This window comes from Myotis lucifugus, unplaced genomic scaffold (genome assembly GCF_000147115.1).
Source record: "Myotis lucifugus unplaced genomic scaffold, Myoluc2.0 scaffold_47, whole genome shotgun sequence".
Taxonomy (NCBI): domain Eukaryota; kingdom Metazoa; phylum Chordata; class Mammalia; order Chiroptera; family Vespertilionidae; genus Myotis; species Myotis lucifugus.
The window spans coordinates 3,712,040-3,732,544 of NW_005871095.1; the positions used below are offsets into that span (position 1 = coordinate 3,712,040).

A 20,505-nucleotide genomic window follows, 5' to 3' on the forward strand; every position below is an offset into this window, starting at 1 on the left:
AAATCGGCAACCTTTTGGTATATGAGAAGATGCTCCAACCAGCTGAACCACCTGGCCAGGACAATATGATCTACTGCCAGCCCAACATTTTTTACCAGAATGTATCTCAGTGCTGGACCACTTTTCCTTGGAACATGATGTACACTTTCATTAGGCAGATTCAAATATATTTTTATTTATTTAAGGAAAAAATACCTTCAATTACACATTGTTTTGTTGCATGGTTTTGCTTTTCTTCTTTGGGGGCTCCAGTTTTACATATTTTGGAACTCTTTTGCTGTCTTCTATATCATTACCTCATTATTTACTTTTAAAAAATATATGTTTTATTTCTCATGGTTGCTTTTTTTTTCATTTTCAAACTGTGACAAAATATACCTAAGATTTCATTTCTACCTTGGTGTTCTTTGCAATGGTGCCCTGTCTCCCACGTGTATCTCATTTATTCTTTGTTTCTGGAAAGGTTTAATCTTTTTCTTCCATTTCTTTTCTGTTTTGCCAGTTCCCATTTCACATCCTCTACTATCTGACTCTTTCTTCCTCAAATTCTTATATTTCTGCTTTGTATCTTTTCACATAAGTTTTATGGTCATTAATTAATTAATTAATTAATTAAAAAAATGTTTGTTAACCCTCACCCGAGGATATATTTTTTCCATTGATTTTTAGAGAATGGAAGGGGGAGAGGGAGAGAGAAGGAAGAAGGAAGAGAGAGAGAGAAAAAAAAGAAACACTGATGTGAGAGAGACACATCAGTTTGGTTGCCTCCCACATGCACTCTGACCAGGGCCCGAGGTCAAACCTGCAACCCATGTATGTGCTCCTGAGGGGGAATTAAACCCAAGACCCTTCAATGGGAGGACCAATGCTCTAACTACTGAGCCACGTTGGCCAGAACTAGAATATTCATTTTTAACACAACTTTATTGACATATAATTAATATAGCATGCAATTCACCCATTTAAAGTGTACAATTCCATGACTTTTAGCATATGCAGAGTTGTGCAACCCACTTTATCATCACTAACATTTTTAGAATACTTTCATTACCTCCAAAAGAAACCCTGTACCCCTTAACCATCCTCCTCACCCCTCATTGTCCCCTACCCCCAGGCCTAGGCCATTACTAATTTACTTTCCATCTCTCTAGCCTTGCCTATACTACACCATTTCATAAAAAGGGAATCATACAATATGTGGTCTTTGTGACTGTCTTAGGTTCATTCATTTGTAGCATGTACTTCATTCCTTTTTATGGCCAAATATTTTATTTTATGGATATATCACATTTTTTAATCCAATCATCAACTAATGAACATTTGGGTCATTTCTACTTTGGGGTTATTATGTATAATTGTGCTAGGAACATTCGTGTACAGGTTTTTGTGTGGGCACTGTTTTTATTTCTCTTGGGTATATATCTAGGAGAACTGCTAAATCATATGGTACATGTTTACGCATTTGAGGAAATACTAAACTATTCTCCAAAGTGGCTGTACCACTTTACATTCCCACCAGCTATACATGGGAAGTTCTAATTTCTCCACATCGTTGCTGACACTTATCTTTCTGATTACAACCATCCTAGTAGGTATGGAAGTGATGTATTCATTTATTTATTTTTAAATGTATATTGGAATTTTAGGTTACATTTTTCACCTACTTGAAGAGGTGAAAAGATCTTTTTCATAAGATCCAGACAGTAAATATTCTAGGATTGTGAGTCAGACAGTCTCTGTAACAAATAGTCATCTCTGCTGGTGAAGCATAATAGGGGAGACCACACATGATCTACTTTATGGCAATTTTTCCCCCCATCATTTGTAGAAAATTGTGGTTCCCCAATTTTCTACCTTAACCTTTTTTTGTGTATGATATATTTGTATCAATTAACTATTGCTTAGTAACAAACCACCCAAAATTCAGTGGCATAATCACAATCATTTACTGTTACATTTCTACAGTATTGGCTGAATTAGGCTTGTAGAGAGAGGAACTGTACACTTTATATCCCTCATCTACCAATAAGCTAGCAGGGGCATACTTTTCTCATGGAAATTGCAGAGGTACAGAGAACAAGTGGAAATACCCAAGTACTGTTAAGGCATATTAGACCTGAAACTGACATGCTGTCACCTCTACCTGATATTGACCAAAGCAAATCACATAGCCCAGTACTCGGCAAACTGCAGCTGACGAGCCACATGCGGCTCTGTGGCCCCTCAAGTGTGGCTCTTCCACAAAATACCACGTGCAGGCGCATATGTACAGTGCGATTTAAACTTCGTGGCCCATGTGCAGAAGTCGGTATTTTGTGGAAGAGTCACACTCAAGGGGCCAAAGAGCTGCATGTGGCTCGCGAGCCGCAGTTTGCCGACCACTGACATAGCCAAACCCACAATAAAGAGGAAGGGAAAGATACCCTTAGTGGGAGGAACTGCAGAGTCATGACAAGAATACAAGTAAAAGCCTGGGGTCCATAACTAATAAAAAATGGCTGGTGTCGCACAGTGGTTGAGCATCGATCCATGAACCAGGAGGTCACGGTTTGATTTCTCGTCAGGGCATATGCCAGGGCTGCAGTTTCAATTCCCAGTAGGGGGGTATGCAGGAGACAGCTGGTCAATGATTCTATCTCATTATTTTCTATCTCTCTATCCCACACCTTCCCTCTTTGAAATCAATAAAAATATATTAAAAAGAAAATGGTGATAGTTGTATGACCTGGTGTATATACTAAAAAAAAACCAATCCTATAAATTGTACACTTTTAAGTGGTGAATTTTTTGGCAGGTGAATGATACCTTTAATAAAAACATGTTAAAAGAACAAAAACCGGATGTGAGGGCGATCTGGCTGCGACATCTGTCACCCCATTGATCGCCAGGGTTGATTCGGCTGATCTGGCTGGCTAGGCGGGTGTCCCCCTCCTCCCTCACCGATCCATGTGCGTCCCTCCCGAAGCTGCGCGCTCGGTCGAAGAGGACGACCTTCCCCCCCGAGGAGAGGACCAGTCTTCGGTCAAAGGTATACGAGTAGCTGTGCTCCCCTGCTAGAACCTCCAAACAAGCTCTCAAAGAACAAAAACCAACAATGAAATGCAATCTACCACAGGATCATATAAATATTGGACATATTTTTGTTATTCTTATGTACATGAGATGACCCTGGACTATTGGCAGAAGGCTCGGGCTGTAGGGAAAACAGCAGTTTTCAGGTTTCTTAGCTTAATAATTTCCTCCTCTGTTTCTGCTTCCAAGGATTGTATCCTATATAATAAAAGGCTAATGTGCAAATCAACTAAATGGCAGAACAGGTCGCTATGATGCACACCGACCAGCAGGGGACAGATGCTCAATGCAGGAACTGCCCCCTTGTAGTCAGTGCACTTCCACAGAGGGAGCGCCCCTCAAGCAGAAGCCCTGAGTACAGCGGCAGTGATGGGAGCCTCTGCCGCCTCCACAGCAGCGCTAAGGATGTCCAACTGATGGCTTAGGCCCACAGGGAACGGGCCTAAGCCATCAGTCGGACATCCCCTGAGGGCTCCCGGACTGTGAGAGGGTGCAGGCTGGGCTGAGGGAACCTCCCAAATGCACAAATTTCGTGCACTGGGCCTCTAGTTTTTAAATATGGTGCCTCTGTCGCCACTCCTCTTCTAATTTGCAAGTGAAATCTGGCTCAGGAGGGACTTTACTTCCAGCTTTGGTTTCCTTTTAAAGACCACTGTCATTAAGAGAACTTATCCTTGCTTCAAAGGGCATATACTCACTTCTAAGAGTACTTTGCTAGCATGTTCTAAGAACTCTGGGCTGCCCAGGCACTTCCCAATTCCTCCCTTTCTGTTTTCCTTAATGGATACTATACAGCTGTTCAGTCTTAGGCCAGTATATAGCAATTCTCTCTTAGTCCTTATCTGGGACTGAAGGGTTGCTGGAGATTTCTAAGCCATGCCTCCTCTGCACAACTCTTATCTTTCTCATAGAACTGTTGGAACTTCCTATCATGGCTTTCTGATGGCACTTACAGATAATTTAGAATTTACAGGGTTCTTTTTCTCCTCAATTTGTTCAAAATGCAGTATGAGAGCTGCCCTCCTCCCACTGTTCTTTTCATAAGTAGAAAGATTAGGAACTAATCTGGTCTTTTTCCTTTTGGAAGTGTACATTCAGTTTGGTGGTTTTGTTTAGTTCTCCTGTTTTCTTATCCAGGGCACCAGATAAACAGTCTCTTTCAATGTAGAAACTCATATTCTTCAGTTCTGGGATACAGATAAATTTCTTTCTACTGTATTAGATGAAGGACCTCATTGACTGGTCTTCTAATTTTCTTACGTTCTCACTCGTTTTTTCTAATTCTTGTGGCTGTTCTATTTTTGGGGAGAGCTTTTCAGGTTTATTATCCAACCTTGTATTAAAATTTTTTATTTTTTTTATTTATTTATTTTTATTTATTTATTTTTTTAAAATATATTTTATTGATTTTTTACAAAGAGGAAGGGAGAGGGATAGAGAGTTAGAAACATCGATGAGAGAGAAACATCGATCAGCTGCCTCCTGCACACTTCCTACTGGGTATGTGCCCGCAACCAAGGTACATGCCCTTGACTGGAATCGAACCTGGGACCCTTGAGTCTGCAGGCCGACGCTCTATCCACTGAGCCAAACCAGTTAGGGCATTTTTTTTTTAATGTATTAAAATTTTTAAAAAAATTTCTGCTGTTAGCCTTATTTTTGCATATAGTAGGTGCTTAATAATTGTTTATGGAATGCAGTTCAACTGGATTGATTAATGCAGTTCAACTGGATTGATTTGCTTTTAGGGGCACATCTATATACATTCATGGTTGCTGGTTTAAATCTAGGCATATTAGCCCTTCATGTGTTTCTCCCTTTTCTATCTTAAAGAAAAAAAAAAAAGATGAAGCAAACATTTATTTCCTATTCTTAAGAATTTAAAACTTAAGGATATAAATTGGTGCCTCCTTTTTAGAGGGCATGTTAGTGTCATAAAGCAGCATGTAAAATGTACTGAGGTTGTAAACCAGTAAACTTAACCCTAACAATTTATCCTAAGGAAGTAATTATATATTTCAGAGAAAGATGTATGTACAAGGAAGTTCATTGCAATATTGCAGATAATATTGAAAATTTGCAAACAATCTTAAACGTTCATGGGTAGGTAACTGGTTAATTAAAGAATGGTATGCCCATCTAGTGTGGCCATTAAAATGATGATTCCACTCTATTCTTATTCATGAGGAAAACATCTATTGCATATTGTTAAGTGATAGAAACGGATTATACATGTGTTTGCTATTTTTATCAAATTTTATACATAGGTCACCATATGTATATAATAATAGGTATCTGGGAGAAATTTCATCAAATATTTAAAATGTTTATTTCTTCACGATGGATGATTTTTAATTTCCTCTTGTATTTTTTCATATTATTTACATTTTTCTGGAGTACATATTGAAATTATTTTTAAAAAACAATAAAATGATTTCCCTAGTTTCAAAAAAAACTCTGCTGTTACAGACCTTTTTTCTGTTTTCTGAATAATTTATCTCTTTTAAAAATAGAACTTCACCCTAACCAGTTTGGCTCAGCGGATAGAGCGTCGGCCTGCGGACTCAAGGGTCCCAGGTTCGATTCCGGTCAAGGGCATGTACCTGGGTTGCGGGCACATCCCCAGGGCTGCGTGCAAGAGGCAGCTGAATCGATGTTTCTCTCTCATCGATGTTTCTAACTCTCTATCCCTCTCCCTAACTCTCGGTGAAAAATCAATAAAATATATTTTAAAAAAAATAGAACTTCATCTTCTTTCATGGATGTTGTATCATCTCTTTTCTCTCTAGATACTATAGTTTTATTTTGTTGAAGTTTTGTTCTTTTACCTGCAATGAATCTATTTCTACCAAGTTCCCTTTATTTCCTACTTGTCTTTTTTCTAAAAACATTTTTATTGATTTCAGAGAGGAAGGGAGAGGAATAGATAGAAACATCCACGACAAGAGAAAATCATGGATCGGCTGCCTCCTGCACGGCCCCTACTGGGGATGGAGCCCACAACCCGGGCATGTGCCCTGACCGGGAATTGAACTGTGACCTCCTGGTTCATAGGTTGACACTCAACCACTGAGCCACGCTGGCCAGGCTTTACTACTTGTCTTTTATGTTGACCTTCAAATGGCTAGTTAGTGATCCTTAGATGTTCATTTCTGTTTAGGTTGTAGGTACTTCAAACTGGCTGAAAGTTTCATGCACGAAGAGTGCTTCTTGACCAGCAGCCCTCATTCCTGATGGTGATGCAGATATTTAATCAAGTGAACTCCAAAAGTCCTTATCTGTTAAATATTTTGCCATAATTTCCCTGGAAAAGAATCCTTTAATACTTTGATTAGGAGTAAGCATAAGCTATTAATTCTGGAAGCCACACAGAAAAAGGAAGATCTGACTTCAGTTCAGTATGTAGACTTTAACTTCATCCTCATTTTCATTTAGGTGCTTCACGCCTACCCCAGCTGTCTAGAGCCTGCCTAGTTAATGTCTCCTGAGTGTAAACCTTCAGTCTTCTGTCAGGGTAGAAGAGTGGTAGTTGTGTGGAGTGGAGAAGGGGATCTAGGGCATCAAAATGATAAAAATCACCATCAACCCTTCTATTTCCGCTCCACCATGTGTTGCTGCCATGAGAAGTACTTTGTACATCCAAATCCTGAGCCTTTTCCAGATTCTGTGGTGGGAAACAGCTGGCATCTTGTTGGCTTCTCTCTCTTTAGCCTTCTCCAATCCACTAAGTCATTTACTATGTCACATCTTCTTTCCCGTTTCCCAAATATTGATTTCACTTATCTTTTCCTCTCTCATTCTCCTCATCTTTCAGGATTTGTATCTTTATTCTTTTATTAGAATCTTAGTGGGATTTCCAGAGGGGATGTACAACTGAACACATTAAACTAGAAGTGACTAATTAATCTGAGTTTTAATTTCTTTGTTCAAAAAATGTGGAATATACCACCTACTATGGCAGCTACTATTACCATTATTTTTTATTTTTACTTTTATAAATATCTCATTTTATTTACTTGTGTATTTACAGACCTAATTATACATTAAATCTTCAAGAAATACTTGATTAACTTAAAAAATAATTAGCTTTTAGTGTATACATACTCAATAACTATTTACTAAAATACATAAGAAGTACAACCTAAAGTAGATTTTCAATGATAGCCTCTCAAAGTACCTTCTTTTCTTTCAGAGTACTTATCTAGTAACTAGAGGCCAGATGCACAAAATTCGTGCACGAGGGTGTGGGGGAGGTGTCCTTCAGCCCAGCCTGCACCCTCTCCAATCTGGGACATCCCTCTCACAATCCAGGACTGCTGGCTCCCAACTGCTCACCTGCCTGCCTGCCTGATTGCCCCTAACTGCTTCTGCCTGCCAGCCTGATCACCCCCTAACCACTCCCCTGCCAGCCTGATCGACACCTAACTGTTCCCCTGCCGGCCTGGTCGCCCCCAACTGTCCTCCCCTGCAGGCCTGGTCGCCCCCCCAATAGCCCTCCTCTGCGGGCCTGGTTCCCCCCAGCTGCCCTCCCCTGAAGGCCTGGTCGCCCACAACTGCCCTCTCCTGAAGGCCTGGTCGCCCACAACTGCCCTCCCTTGCCAGCCATCTTGTGTCCACATGGGGGCGGCCATCTTGTGTGTTGGAGTGATGGTCAATTTGCATATTACCCTTTTATTATATAGGACTATATATTTACTAGAGGCCCAGTGCATGAATTTGTGCACAGTTGGGGTCCCTAACTCAGTCTGGATCAGGGCCAGCCGGCCGGGGGAGCACACTGACCACCTGGGGGAAGCTCCTGTGTTAAGCTTCTGCCCCCTGGTGGCCAGTGCGCATCATAGCGACCAGTCGGCCGGTCATAATGGTCGCTTAGGCTTTTATATATATATATAGATGACTTCATTAATACCTATTTTTCTAATAAATCAAGCTCTATGAGGGCAGAAACCATGTCTATTTTGTTTACCTCTAATTACCCAGCATCTAGTCCAATGCCTGGCACATAGGTGTTTAGTAAGTGTGTATTTTGTGAGTGAATGAAAGCATAATATTTATGCTACTTAATCTGTTCCAAAACTAAAAGGAATAAAGCTTCTCAATTTTTTTTACAAAGCAGTCAAATGTTAATACTAAAATCTGACAAAGAAAGCACAGAAAGGAAACTACAGGCCCATCTCTTAGGAATCTGATATAATAAAAGGGTAATATGCGAATCAACCGGTTCTATGACATGCACTGACCACCAGGGGGCAGACGCTCAATGCAGGAGCTGCCCTATGGTGGTCAGTGCGCTCCCACAGGGAGAGCGCCACAAACCAGGCTGACGGCTGGCGAATGCAGCAGCAGGTGGCGGGAGCCTCTCCTGCCTCTGCGGCAGCTCTAAGGATGTCCGACTTTGGCTTAGGCCTGCTCCCCGGACATCCCCCAAGGGCTCCCTGACTGCTAAAGAGCACAGGCTGGGCTGAAGGTGCACAAATGTTGTGCACCGGGCCTCTAGTATTGATACTAAAATATATGAACAGCAAAGAAAATCCATCAAGATATTAATAACTGAAATCAATTAGGGTTTGTTCTGGATATGTAAGAACTGATTCAATAAATAGGAAAACCATAAACTAACCACACTAATAGGTCAAAGTAAAAAAAAAAAAATCACAGATGAGCTGCTGGGATAAGGGATGAATTAAGAAAGCCACATGTCAGACCTTCAAAATAAAGTTACTACATAATTCTTTCCCAACAGAAGCCTTATAATATGTAAATTTTTGTTGCTGTACAGTATTTTTTCATTTATGATTTTTGCCATACTTAATCTTAAAAACAAAATTAAGATGTTCCCAAATAAAAGCTGTTCATTTAATAACATAGAAAAATGTCTTACCATAAATTGATTAGGGGAAAGAAAAGCAGATTACAAAAGAGAAGTATGTGTGTATGTAGTCTTAAAGAGCATGGACCACAATTTAAACAATGGTCATCTTCTACATAATACCTGTCAAAATCTGACATTTTTCTTGGTTTATTATCCTCCCACCATTAGATTATTAGCTTCACGAATAAGGGAATTTGTCCTTTTCCAGTGCTCAGAATAGTGCCTAATACACAATAAAGTTTCAATAAACATTTATGGAATGAATGAATCTATTTGTTTTCCTGATCACTTCATTTCTCTACTTAAAACCCTTCCGTGGCTTCTTGTTGCTCTCAGATACAATGCACACTCTTGCCATAACCATGTAAAATCTGGCCCCTGCTAATTTCCTACACTCACCTTAATCCACCTTCCCAAATTACTTCTAGCTACACTAATCTTTCAGATTCAAGCTCTTTCCTCTCTTCAGGCCTTTGCACTGGTTGTTATTTCTGAAGGGAATGCTCTTTCTCCCATTTTGCCCATGGCCTAGCTCCCTCTCTTCCTTTAGTGTAATCTGGAAGTTATCCCGTTAGATAAACCTCTGAACACCCCATCTACTAGTAAACTAGGTGTTTTCTTTAAAGCACTCATTATAACCACAATTGTTTTATCAATTTACTTTTCTGGGATCTATCTTCCCCAAAAAGTAAATGTACGGTCCATAGAGGTAAATACTCTTTATCTTATTCACCAAAGTCCCCCTTGTCCAGCAGAGCCCCTAGCACCACAGTAGATATTCAATACTCTACTCGGGTTGTCTCTGGGTGGGTACAGATAATTTTTTTAACACTTTTACAACTTTATGTACTATTACCTGAAATGTTACATTCGTATAAATACAATCTGGGGGAAGTAAAGCTATTTTCATTTTGGAAAACAAGATCTCTCATAGTCCTAAGTAGCATCAAGTTAGTTTATTAAATGACAACAAAAGTAGAGAAGACAAAATGGAAATAGCAATTCTCATAAGCCAAAACAATAATAAAGAGACCTATAAAACAAAGTGTCCCCATTAAAAAACAGAAACTACAAAAGAAAGAACTCATGTACATGGATGACAGTGTGGCGATTGTGGGAATAAGGGGGGTGGGTGGAGGTGAAAGAGGGTATACAGGGGGGATAAACGGTGATGGAAAAATAATAAAATAAATAAAAAACAGAAAATACTATAGAATGAGAAATGTATGATATTCATAAAAATTTTTAAATGTTTGTCATATACAAAAGTTTTACTGTTTTCTAATATCAAGATAATCATGCAGAGAAGGAATAAAATCTAAGATATACCTGGTTGTTATCTGCAGTGCAAAGCCCATTTGGAGTCAGTTTTATATTTCAAAAGATGACCCAAAATATAACAAATCTACACACACAGAAACGCTGTAAGAAGTGATACCATCTCTCTAGCAGTTCTGCAAGGGTTTCCCCACTACCATACTCACAGAATCCAATAAGGAGTTAGGAACAAAGGCACTCAGTAAACCTTCAAGTACCATACAACCGTGTGTGGCATGTGTCATCACCTCTCTCATGTCGATGGCCCCACCAAAGTCACTCCCTAAAGCCCCCTACAGGTACGGCATTTTAGCCTGTTCCTTCTCTGTCTCCTTGGTACCCAGCGCTTTGGTAGGCAGCTCTGACAGGCAGCTCGCCACCATTTAGGCGCCCCAGGCAGCAGAGGAGAGCCAGAGCTGGGGGTAGGGGCCCGCCAGCCCTCCTCACCTCATGGTGAGTGGGGGAGGGGGCTGTGCCGATGCTCCACCGGACCTGCCGCCAGTGAAGTCCAGTGAGGTGGCCAGCCGCGGGACCAGGCTGCCACGGGGCGGCACGGGATCGCGCCTTTTAAAACTCAACGAGGGCGGCCAACCGCGAGCTGGCGAAAGACGTCGGTAGGGGCGTCTTGGGAGCTGCAGTGTGGTCTGAGTGCAGGCAAGCAAGCATAGTGCCTCTGGTCCTTTGTTTTTGAGGTCCTCCAATACTCAAAGGTGTACGTTATTTTATAATGACCTCTCCAAGCTTCACTTTCCTAGAGGGTCTTGTCCGCAGGCACCCACTAACAAGGTCAGTGTTAATCCCAGACCGAATCTGAAATCCATGTCTTTTCACTACAGTGACCCGCTATTATTCTAACTCATTGCCTCTATTAAAGTTTTACATTATCTTCTAGTAAACTCACAGCTACGGTCATGGGGCTTTGTTGTACAATTTACAAAAATAAAAGGCCTGTTGAATATCCCCAAGAGATGCTAGTGCCACCAGCACATGGGGTTGTGATGGGGATGCTAGTCCTTCCCACTAAGCAATGCGGCCTTAATAAAACTCACCAAAAATAAAATTGAATGGGGAGGAAAGAATTAAGTATTTGGCCTGATCTAAGGACATCTTTACTATTAACTCATGTTTTAACCAAGTAACTCAAACATCAACATGCATTTGCTAGACAGCATCTGCATTTGCTAGAGATATTTAGTATATCCAATGGTGCCTCTTTTAGAAAAAATGTTTTTTGGAATTATATCTACTGTGTAAAATAAGTTATAGTTATAAGTAATATGACTTTTTCATTTAACTGTGGGTTACTTTTGTATTTAATATTGTTTTTGAATATTGTTTTAACATTCTAAAATCCAATCCAACTGCAGCAAGTATTTTTGCGTATCAAACACATACTTATAATCTTTTATCTACATTGTATAAAAAGTCAGCAGTTTCTTTGGAAACCACACTTTTCTATGTAAAAACCTTTCATTAGAATCACTTCAAAGTTTACATAGTGACATTTTTAGACATTTTTATATATAAAGTAACTGACCTTTGTTCTGGCTCCCCATTTTAAACTTGGCTTATTAATTTGTGCTTTAGCATTAAACTATCAGTCTGCAATGAAATGGCTGCATTAATGAATTTATTACCAAGATATTAAGAAGTTTTTCCCTCTTACAAGAAAATTTAAGGACAAATTTCTCTCACAATTACATTTTAAGACCTGCTTTGAATTCTTTTAATTATTACATCTGACAAAAGAGAAAGTGATACCTAATCCATGCCACAAGGAAGCTTTTTGTTTTTGAAATTGCAACACCCCTAGATACACTCCATCTCAAACGCCCTGTACACAGAATAGTCCTGTTCACTAAAGGTGGCTCACAAAGGAGCAGAAGATAACCACAGGGTGAAGCAGGTATTTGGACTGGTGAAGCCAGGCCTCAAGAATTGGGGTCTTAAATATTCTTTCTCCTAATGAGGGAGCAAGTGTACCCAAAGGTAATAAACAGTCTATTTCACCATGTCTTCACACAGAATATTAGCTAGGGATTTAGTTATTCAATTAAGTATTATTAAAATATTAAGAGAAAACAGAAAGTATGCCCCAGACACCTATCTTATAATGAAAGAAGTAATTTAAAAAAAAGGGACAAATTTAAAAACAAAAAATCCCAACTGAGTTAATCAATAAAAACAGAAGCTGGTTCTTTTGAAATATACTAGATAATCTTTTAGCAAATATAATCAAGAAAAAATTTAAATATCAGGAACAAAAAGAAGGATATTACTACAAATATAGGGAAAAGACTTCTAAAATTAGCATACACTATTTATACTAGTAAATTTAAAAATGTAAGAATATAATTTATCGACACTGGTCTAAATGGAAGAAACATTGGAATAAACAAATTATGAGGAAAAAACGATTAGTCATAGTCCTACCCCTTCTCCCAAAAGACAATTCCCAGAGTTTTATATTTTGGTTTTTGTTTGTTTTTTGATAGAGAGGAACCATCAACTGGTTGCCTCCCATACCCACCCAGACCCAAACCAAATTGCAACGTAAGCATGTGCTCTGACTAGGAATCAAACATGCAACCTTTTGGTGTATGGGACAATGCACCAATCAATTGAGCAACAACACCCAGGGCAAGTCACCAGTTTTATTACCAAGTTTTACTTTTCACTTATCAGATTATCAAAAATCCATAAGTTTGGTAATGCATTCTTTTGGGGAAGCTGTGGAAAACAAAGTCAAAAGCAAAGCAAAAGACGAGCAGAAAAATATATACTATGTTATTTAGCAAAGATTTATTTATACATTAAGATAGATAAGTCAATAGAATATAAAAATGGAAATTCACAATTCAGGAATTATGAATAGCCAATAAATACATTTCAAAGCACCTCCAATGTATAGATTTAAGAAGCCAAATAATCACAAGCAAGGTAAGTACTACAGCAAAACAGCAGAAAACTAAAGACAAAGAGAAAGAAGCAGCCAGAGAAAAAGGTAGAGAGACTGATACCTGACCTTTCAATAGCAATAATGAAAACCGAAAGACAGAGGAATGAGATCTTCAATGAGTAATAGAGAAAGCAATAAAAATGTGGGAAATGTACTTAATCACTGACTGTAAAACACAATAACAATTCTAATCAGGTCTCCCTCTGCTAAGAATATTTTTAAAAATCCTATATAATAAAAGCATAATATGCAAATTGACCAAATGGTGGAATGACCAGTTGGTGGGGGGCGGGGCTGGTGAGCAGTCAGCGCCAGGCCAGCCAAGATGCTTGCCAGCAGGCAGAGGGAGGGGACGGCAATGGGGGGCGGTACTGGACATCGGTGACCAGCTGCGGCAGAGGGGCAATGGAGGGGGGGGGCAGGGCCAGCCGCCTGGTTGTTTCCCATAGAGGGAGGCCAGACTGTGGCTTAGGCCTGCTCCAGGAGCACAAATTTTTGTGCACAGGGCCTCTAGTTTAAATATATGATAGTAACACATAGTCATGAAGGGTTGAATGAAGTTCAACTTCTAAGATTCTTATATTGTCTCAGAGGACGGTAAAGATATCAGCTAATTTTAGATTCTGAGTAAGTCAAAGATGCATATTTCTAGGATAACTATAAAAAGAAAAAAAGTACACTTTCCAAACTAGTATAAGACAAATATGGAATGATAAACGATATTAAATCAATATTTAAAAATAACAAAAAGGAGAGAAAATAAATATAGAACACCCAGGACAAATAGCACAAAATAGGAGCTATTGTAGTAAATGTAAATAGGTTATATGTCCCAGCTAAAATTGTTTTAAATTGCATTAAAAAATTCCCACAGATGCTCTTTAAGAGTGAATATGAGGCTAAAGCTCTCTCAGAATACAGTAATCCCTAGATTTTGCATGCCTCAATTTAACAGACTTCAAATTTAATGGTGTAGTTTGTATCTTATGTGAATAATTACTGTTAATTTAAAAATGCTTTTAACCAAGATTTGCTTATAAATAAATAGGGTTTTTTTGTTATTATTTCATTGTTATTTTTAACAAATTTTGGTAAATAGGCCATACTTGGAAAAAAACCACTGTAATAAGTTCACTGACATAACTAAATATTACATATCTACAACTACAGTCTACATAAATGTAAATCCAAGAGTTTCCACTTGTAAGCAATGTTCAGTGAAAGATTAGCAAATGATCAGCACGTGATCACACTGCATCTCAGGAAATAATTGTGTCTGCTGTCTCACTGTGTGACTTTCTGCAGCAATTTTTTAAAATTGATTTCAGAGAGGGAGAGGAACAGAAACATTAATGATCAGAGAAAATCACTGATTGCCTACTTACTGCATGCCCTCCACGTGACCTCCTGGTTCATAGGTCAACACTCAACCACTGAGCTAGCCAGGCATCTGCAGCAGTTTTAACTCCTGCTGGCCTGATGTTCCAATGTGTGCTAAGCCACACCCCAGCTATGTGCATTTGTTTACTCTCAATGACGGCGAATGCACACATTTAACTAGACACACACAGCATAAATGTAAAATTACAGAATACATATAGAAAACTTTTTGGTGAAATTAAGCTTTTCCACATACTTAATTTTAATTACATAAACTTGTCTACATCTAATTTGTCAATTTTTTACCATATGCACTCAGAAAAACTACTTTATTATGTAACTAGAGGCCTGATTCACAAAGATTCGTGCAAGAATAGGCCTTCTTTCCCCTGGCTGCCAGCACCACCTTTGCTCTGGCCGGAGCTGCCTTTCTGCCTTCCCATGCTGCCCAGAGGCCCGAAGTGGCTGGGGTGGTGCGGAACGCCTGTGTTGTCCTGCCCCCGGCGGCTCAGCGCCTGCATATGCAGATTAACCCACTGGTTTTTGTTGGCATATTCACTCCTGGTTGGCTGGTGGGCATCACGAAGGTACAGTCAATTTGCATCTTTCTCTTTTATTACTGTAGATAGACTTTTGGCTTTAATGGACACCCCTTGCCCAAATTAGTCCGTTATATCGAAGTTTTACTGTATTTTAAGTTTCAAGTTTTTACAGAAGTTATATTAACTTTTATGCTTCCTTGCTAATAAATACTAGGGTAAAAGCCTCTTCATGGCAACAAATAAAAGGGAATTTGATTAGTTATCTAGTGCAGTGTCCAATGCCTTGTACATACCAAGCCTCCAGTAAGGCAGTTTGTAGAGTCACAGTGTCAGAACTGAAAGGAGCCTTAGAAAGAGGCTTTAGTATATGTGTTTTATTTTTTTAAATATATTAACACAAAAAAAATATTTGATAGAGATAATCACAAAGCCAAAAAAAAAAAAATTCAATGAGAAGATAATCCTAACTGATAAGCTACAGGCAAGATGAATTATCAGAAAGGGGGGAGGGGAAACCAGAACAAAAATATGCAATATTAGAAATAAAAAAGGAGATATAATTACACATGCTTCAGACATTGATAGTAAGAGGGCACTTTTAACAACTCTGTGCCAATAAATACTAAAAATTTAGACAATATGGACAGAGTCCTAGAAAAATCTAACTTACGACGACTGACAAAATTAAAAAAAAAAAGCCTTAACCAGTTTGGCTCAGTGGATAGAGCGTCGGCCTGCGGACTCAAGGTCCCTCCCAGATTCGATTCTGGTCAGGGCATGTACCTTGGTTGCGGGCACATACCCAGTAGGGAGTGTGCAGGAGGCAGCTGATTGATGTTTCCCTCCCATTGATGTTTCTAACTTTCTATCCCTCTCCCTTCCTCTCTGTAAAAAAAAAATCAATAAAATATATTTAAAATAAAAAAAATGAGTCATCCTGTAACCATTAAAGACATTACATCATCACTAGTCAAAATCATCTACTAGCAAAACTTCAGACCTAAATGTATTCAATGGTAATTTCTACCACAACTGATTATCTACAAGAGAAAAAGTTCAATTATATTTATATTCCAAACTACACACAAGTAACAATTCCAATAATTCCAATTATACAGACATGAAATAAAAAAATTTTTAAATCCAGAACTTCTCATAAAAAAAAACCACCATAGAGAAAAGATATTTGCAACCAACTTCATATACTTTAACCAAAACAATATGCTGCAACAGATTGAATGCAGAAGCAGAAGAGACTAGTTATTAAAGATATTTTCAAAAATGTAAAACAAAGCCACTCTTGTCAGTAATATTTTTTGTTTTGGAAAATAGTTATTTTACATTAAAATGTTATTTATGTTAAGGTGTAATGGATTTATTTTTATTATTGGTGTAAATATACCAAAAGATGCTAGATTCACTTAAAACTGGCTAGTTTTAATGTCTAATATGATATAATCCACAGAAACAACAGGTCTTTGGGGTCCTCAATAGTTTTTAAAAGTGTAAAGGAGGCCTGAGCCCAAAAGTTTCTGAATTACTGAACTATGAACACATGTTTAATGTTTAACAAAAGTAATTTACAGAATATACAGTATGGTTCTATTTAAATAAAGTTGAAAAACAGATAAAAGTAAACAATACAATAAAACGATAAAGGAAGGCAATGGAGTAATTAACACAAAATTCAGAATGACCATGGTGATGGGGCAGAGAATACTTTGCTTCTAGGGAGAGGCACATGCTAAAGGCTTCTAAGGTACTTGCAGTGTTCTATTAATCTGAGTACACATATAATTGTATATTTCACAACAAAAATTGTAATATAAGAAACAAGGAGACATACCTATTCTCTTAGAAGGAAAAACTCAAAGGATGTCTCTTCTCAAATTAATCTATGAATTCAACGCAATTCAATATCCCAACAAGATTTTCTATAGAACTTGAAAAGATGATTCTAAATTTCATCTGGAAGAAATATGCAAAAGAAGCACCCAAAACTTTTTTCAAAATTAAGTATCAAAATACGTTATAAAGTTAAATAATTAAAACTGTGGTAACAGATATATAGGTCAAAGAAGAGTTCAGAATCCCCTCGCCCCCCCCCCCCCAAATAAACAAGCAAAGGATATGACCTGGCCAAAAATGTTTAACTTTCTTGTTACCCAAGGAAGATAAAAATTAAAATTAAATTTAATTTAATTTAATTAAAATATTATTTTCAATTACTAGAAAATTAGTAAGATATTAAAGAAATAAAGTTACCATCCAGTACTGACTAGCAGAAAGATAAAAACACACCTTTTGAGCGAATATAAAAGCTACAATCATTTGAGGGCCAGTTAACAGTATTATTATCCAGCATTCTCATAGGGAATCAATTCTACAGAAATATTGTCATGAGCATATAAAGCATAGTTTATAATAGCAAAAAAGACAATCACTGCAGCATCGTTATGGAGAAAAAACTTGAAAATAACAAACAGTTCATAAAGGGATGAAAGATTGATTTGATAGATGCCATATCTATTTAATTATACTAGATAGATACCATACCGCATTTATTTATCAAATGGCTATGTCTTAAGCAAGTCTTTAGGTAATGCAGATTTTAATTCATTTAAGCAACCATGTTTGGATTACAGGAGATGCTCATAATACAGCTTTTAAAGAGAACTGGTAATATCCGCCCAGCCATTGTGGAACCATGAACCAAGAGGTCAGGGTTTCATTCCGTCAGGGCACATGCCCGAGCTGAGGGCTCGATCCCCAGTAGGGGGCGTGCAGGAGGCGGCCCATGGATGATTCTCTCATCATTGATGTTTCTCTCTCTCCCTTCCTCTCTGAAATCAATAAAAATATTTTTTTGTTTTTTAAAGAGAGAACCTGGTAACGTTTGGGCAAATGTCCTGAAAACACTGCTCTTTGTCTTTCTAAAGTAATTGTGTACAGTCACTTTTTTATTTTTCTTTAGTCTGGGTTATTTACTTATGTACTGAACATACTGTATAGTGCTATCTAGTTCCAGAAGGCAGTTTTTCAATACAAGAGTATTCTTACACTATCAAGGAGTATCTGCTTTGTTATAAACCTCCTGAGTAGGCTTACTACCAATCTCAGATCCTGTAATATTAAATATCATATACACACCCTTTTTTCAGGAAAACATTGTGGGCCCTCAGATCACTAATATAACTACAATAACACCATAAACTTGTACAACACCTAAGTTTTACTTTACAGGGATAATAAAGAAGGGTCAGGGAGGTATATTTAAATTTTTGGATTTCAGACAAACGGTGATTACATTAAACCTGAGTATCTTCTTCAAATTTTGAGGTTAATCTGCCAAGTTCTCCCACAAAATGCGGCTTGGTGCCACTCTCAGACAAACAGCTGGGTTGCATGTACTAACCAACCTACTATTAAGACGCTACTTCGGTTGTTTGCTAAATAACCCTCCCCATGGACAGACTCTTCCTTTTACACCTACTTTAAAAAAGAAAGGTCACACACTGCCATGAAGTCTCCACAGAAAGCACGTGTGGTTCGGGGTTTATAGAGAACCTTTAAAAAATGATTTAACAGCCAGTCCAAACCAAATAAGCAAGGCTTTAACTGTTTATTATAATGCCCATAAAGATGAAACTGTCCTCTAACAAGCAACTCAGAGGAAATGCTTATACCGTTCCAGACTTTCTGCCTCAAAGAAAGTCTGGAAAGGTAAATTCTGAAACCCCATCTATACCAACTTGTAAAATGCTGACTTCCTAGAAACAAATTAGGATAACGAGAATGGCCGCAAGTGGTAAAAAGGGGGAGACATTTAAAAAGCAGCGAAGCAAAAACGACTCTGAAAACTCCATCCCCTCCTACCCCACTCACCCTAGAGCAGGGCAAAGAGGCAAGAGTGCGTTAGTCATTAACCATTCACAAAAAGCATGCAAATACAATTTAAAATTTTTAAATTGCAATAGCTAAGCCACAAACGCCCAAGCAACTGCGCCATGCACCGCAGCCCGGTGTCTAGAAGGTCCACAAAGCGTCCACACGGGGGGAGTTTTACCTGTCCTTTGTGCTGCCGCCGCTGCCGAGATTCTGGGATTCTTCTTCAATGTCTTCCCCATCCTTGTATATGTTTTTTCCGCTCCTCACACTCGCGCTTCCTTTCTCTCGATCCCACCCAGCCACATGTGACATATATTTTCAGACCTTGTTAATAAGCCGCTTTCTTTGTCTCCTTCCCGGCAAGGGAGCCTTTGAGTCTCCTTTCAGCGGGATTCCCCTCCTCCCGGAGAGCCAATGGCCCCTCGACTCCCGGGTTAGCTCAAGCTCGTCAGAGGCGCGCAGGACCCTCCACGTCGCAGCCCGTCTCTCTATCCGCCCTCGTGCTTCAGGAGGATGGCCCTGGCCTTGCAGGGCGGACCCGATGCGCAGGCGGGTGGGACGCGGCCCGGCGTCCAGGCTCGGAGCCCGCCTGCGGTAGTCAGCCAAGCGTCGCCCCTCCCTCAGAGGATCCCAGAAAGGAACCGACCCCCGAGACGCCTCGCGACCTGAGGGAACAAGTCGACTCTCGGTGACGGCGCGGGCCACCGGAAGTAAAACCTCACGGCCTCAGGAAGGGGGGCGGGGGAAGAGAAAGTGAAAATTGAACTGCGGCGTACTTACTGAAGGTAGAAGCCAATCACTGAGAGGGGAAGACGCGCAGGCGCAGGCTGAGACTGACGTCCACGCGGCGCTCGCTTTTCGCCTCTGCGCAGGCGCAGTGATGCAGAGCGCTCCGGGATTGGACCGTAGCGCGCACAGCGTGCGGGCGGGTCTTCTCGCGGGGCTTGAGCGTCGTCCATCGCGGAAGCGCCCCTGTGACGGGCTGAGGGAGTCACTTTCCCTATGGTGTGGTGTCTTTGCCTCTCCTTCGTTGCTCCCTGAAGCTGACCCTGTGAGGCTTGTTTTATCATGGTCGAAAGTGCCATTTACGAAATCTAGTTCTTGTAATTTAATAAATGTTAAATCTATGTAATATTTGTTTGCGTGGTTGTTGCTTGGGAAAACACCTCTAGAAGTTTATAATCTGCAGAGAGCCAAAGGGACTACAAATAGAACTCATTCTACACGTGACACCATGAAACAGGTCCTGTGCCACATGTTGGGTGTAGAAATATTCATTAAATGGCATCTCTTCCTGTTTACTGTGGCCAGGTGCTTAATTAGGCATACACAACAAAAACAGAATTTCATTGCACAAGGCAGCTGTGAAACCAAGCTGGCAATGTTGAAGGATGGGGTTGGAGGCTGGAGGCACAGATACAAGACCTCACTGAAAAGGACATTTCATGTCAAACTTCAGTGATAAAAACAGACCA

At 39.4% G+C, this 20,505-nt stretch overlaps 1 protein-coding gene across 4 annotated transcripts in view; it reads right to left on the reverse strand.

Annotated features, from left to right (window-relative positions):
• The window catches only part of FAM208B (family with sequence similarity 208 member B), a 97,450-nt gene extending 77,294 nt beyond the window's left edge, over positions 1-20,156 (reverse strand). The window contains exon 1 of one of the 4 annotated variants that reach the window (XR_002829171.1): positions 19,209-20,156. Coding sequence is in view for 2 of the 4 variants with exons in the window: in XM_006088423.3 (XP_006088485.1) it covers positions 19,209-19,342 (134 nt within the window). In the remaining 2 variants the exon portion in view is untranslated. The remainder of the gene's footprint in view (positions 1-19,208) is intronic. The other 3 variants (XM_006088423.3, XM_023753580.1, XM_023753581.1) reach the window with 3 other exon arrangements.
• Positions 20,157-20,505: the final 349 nt, after the last annotated feature.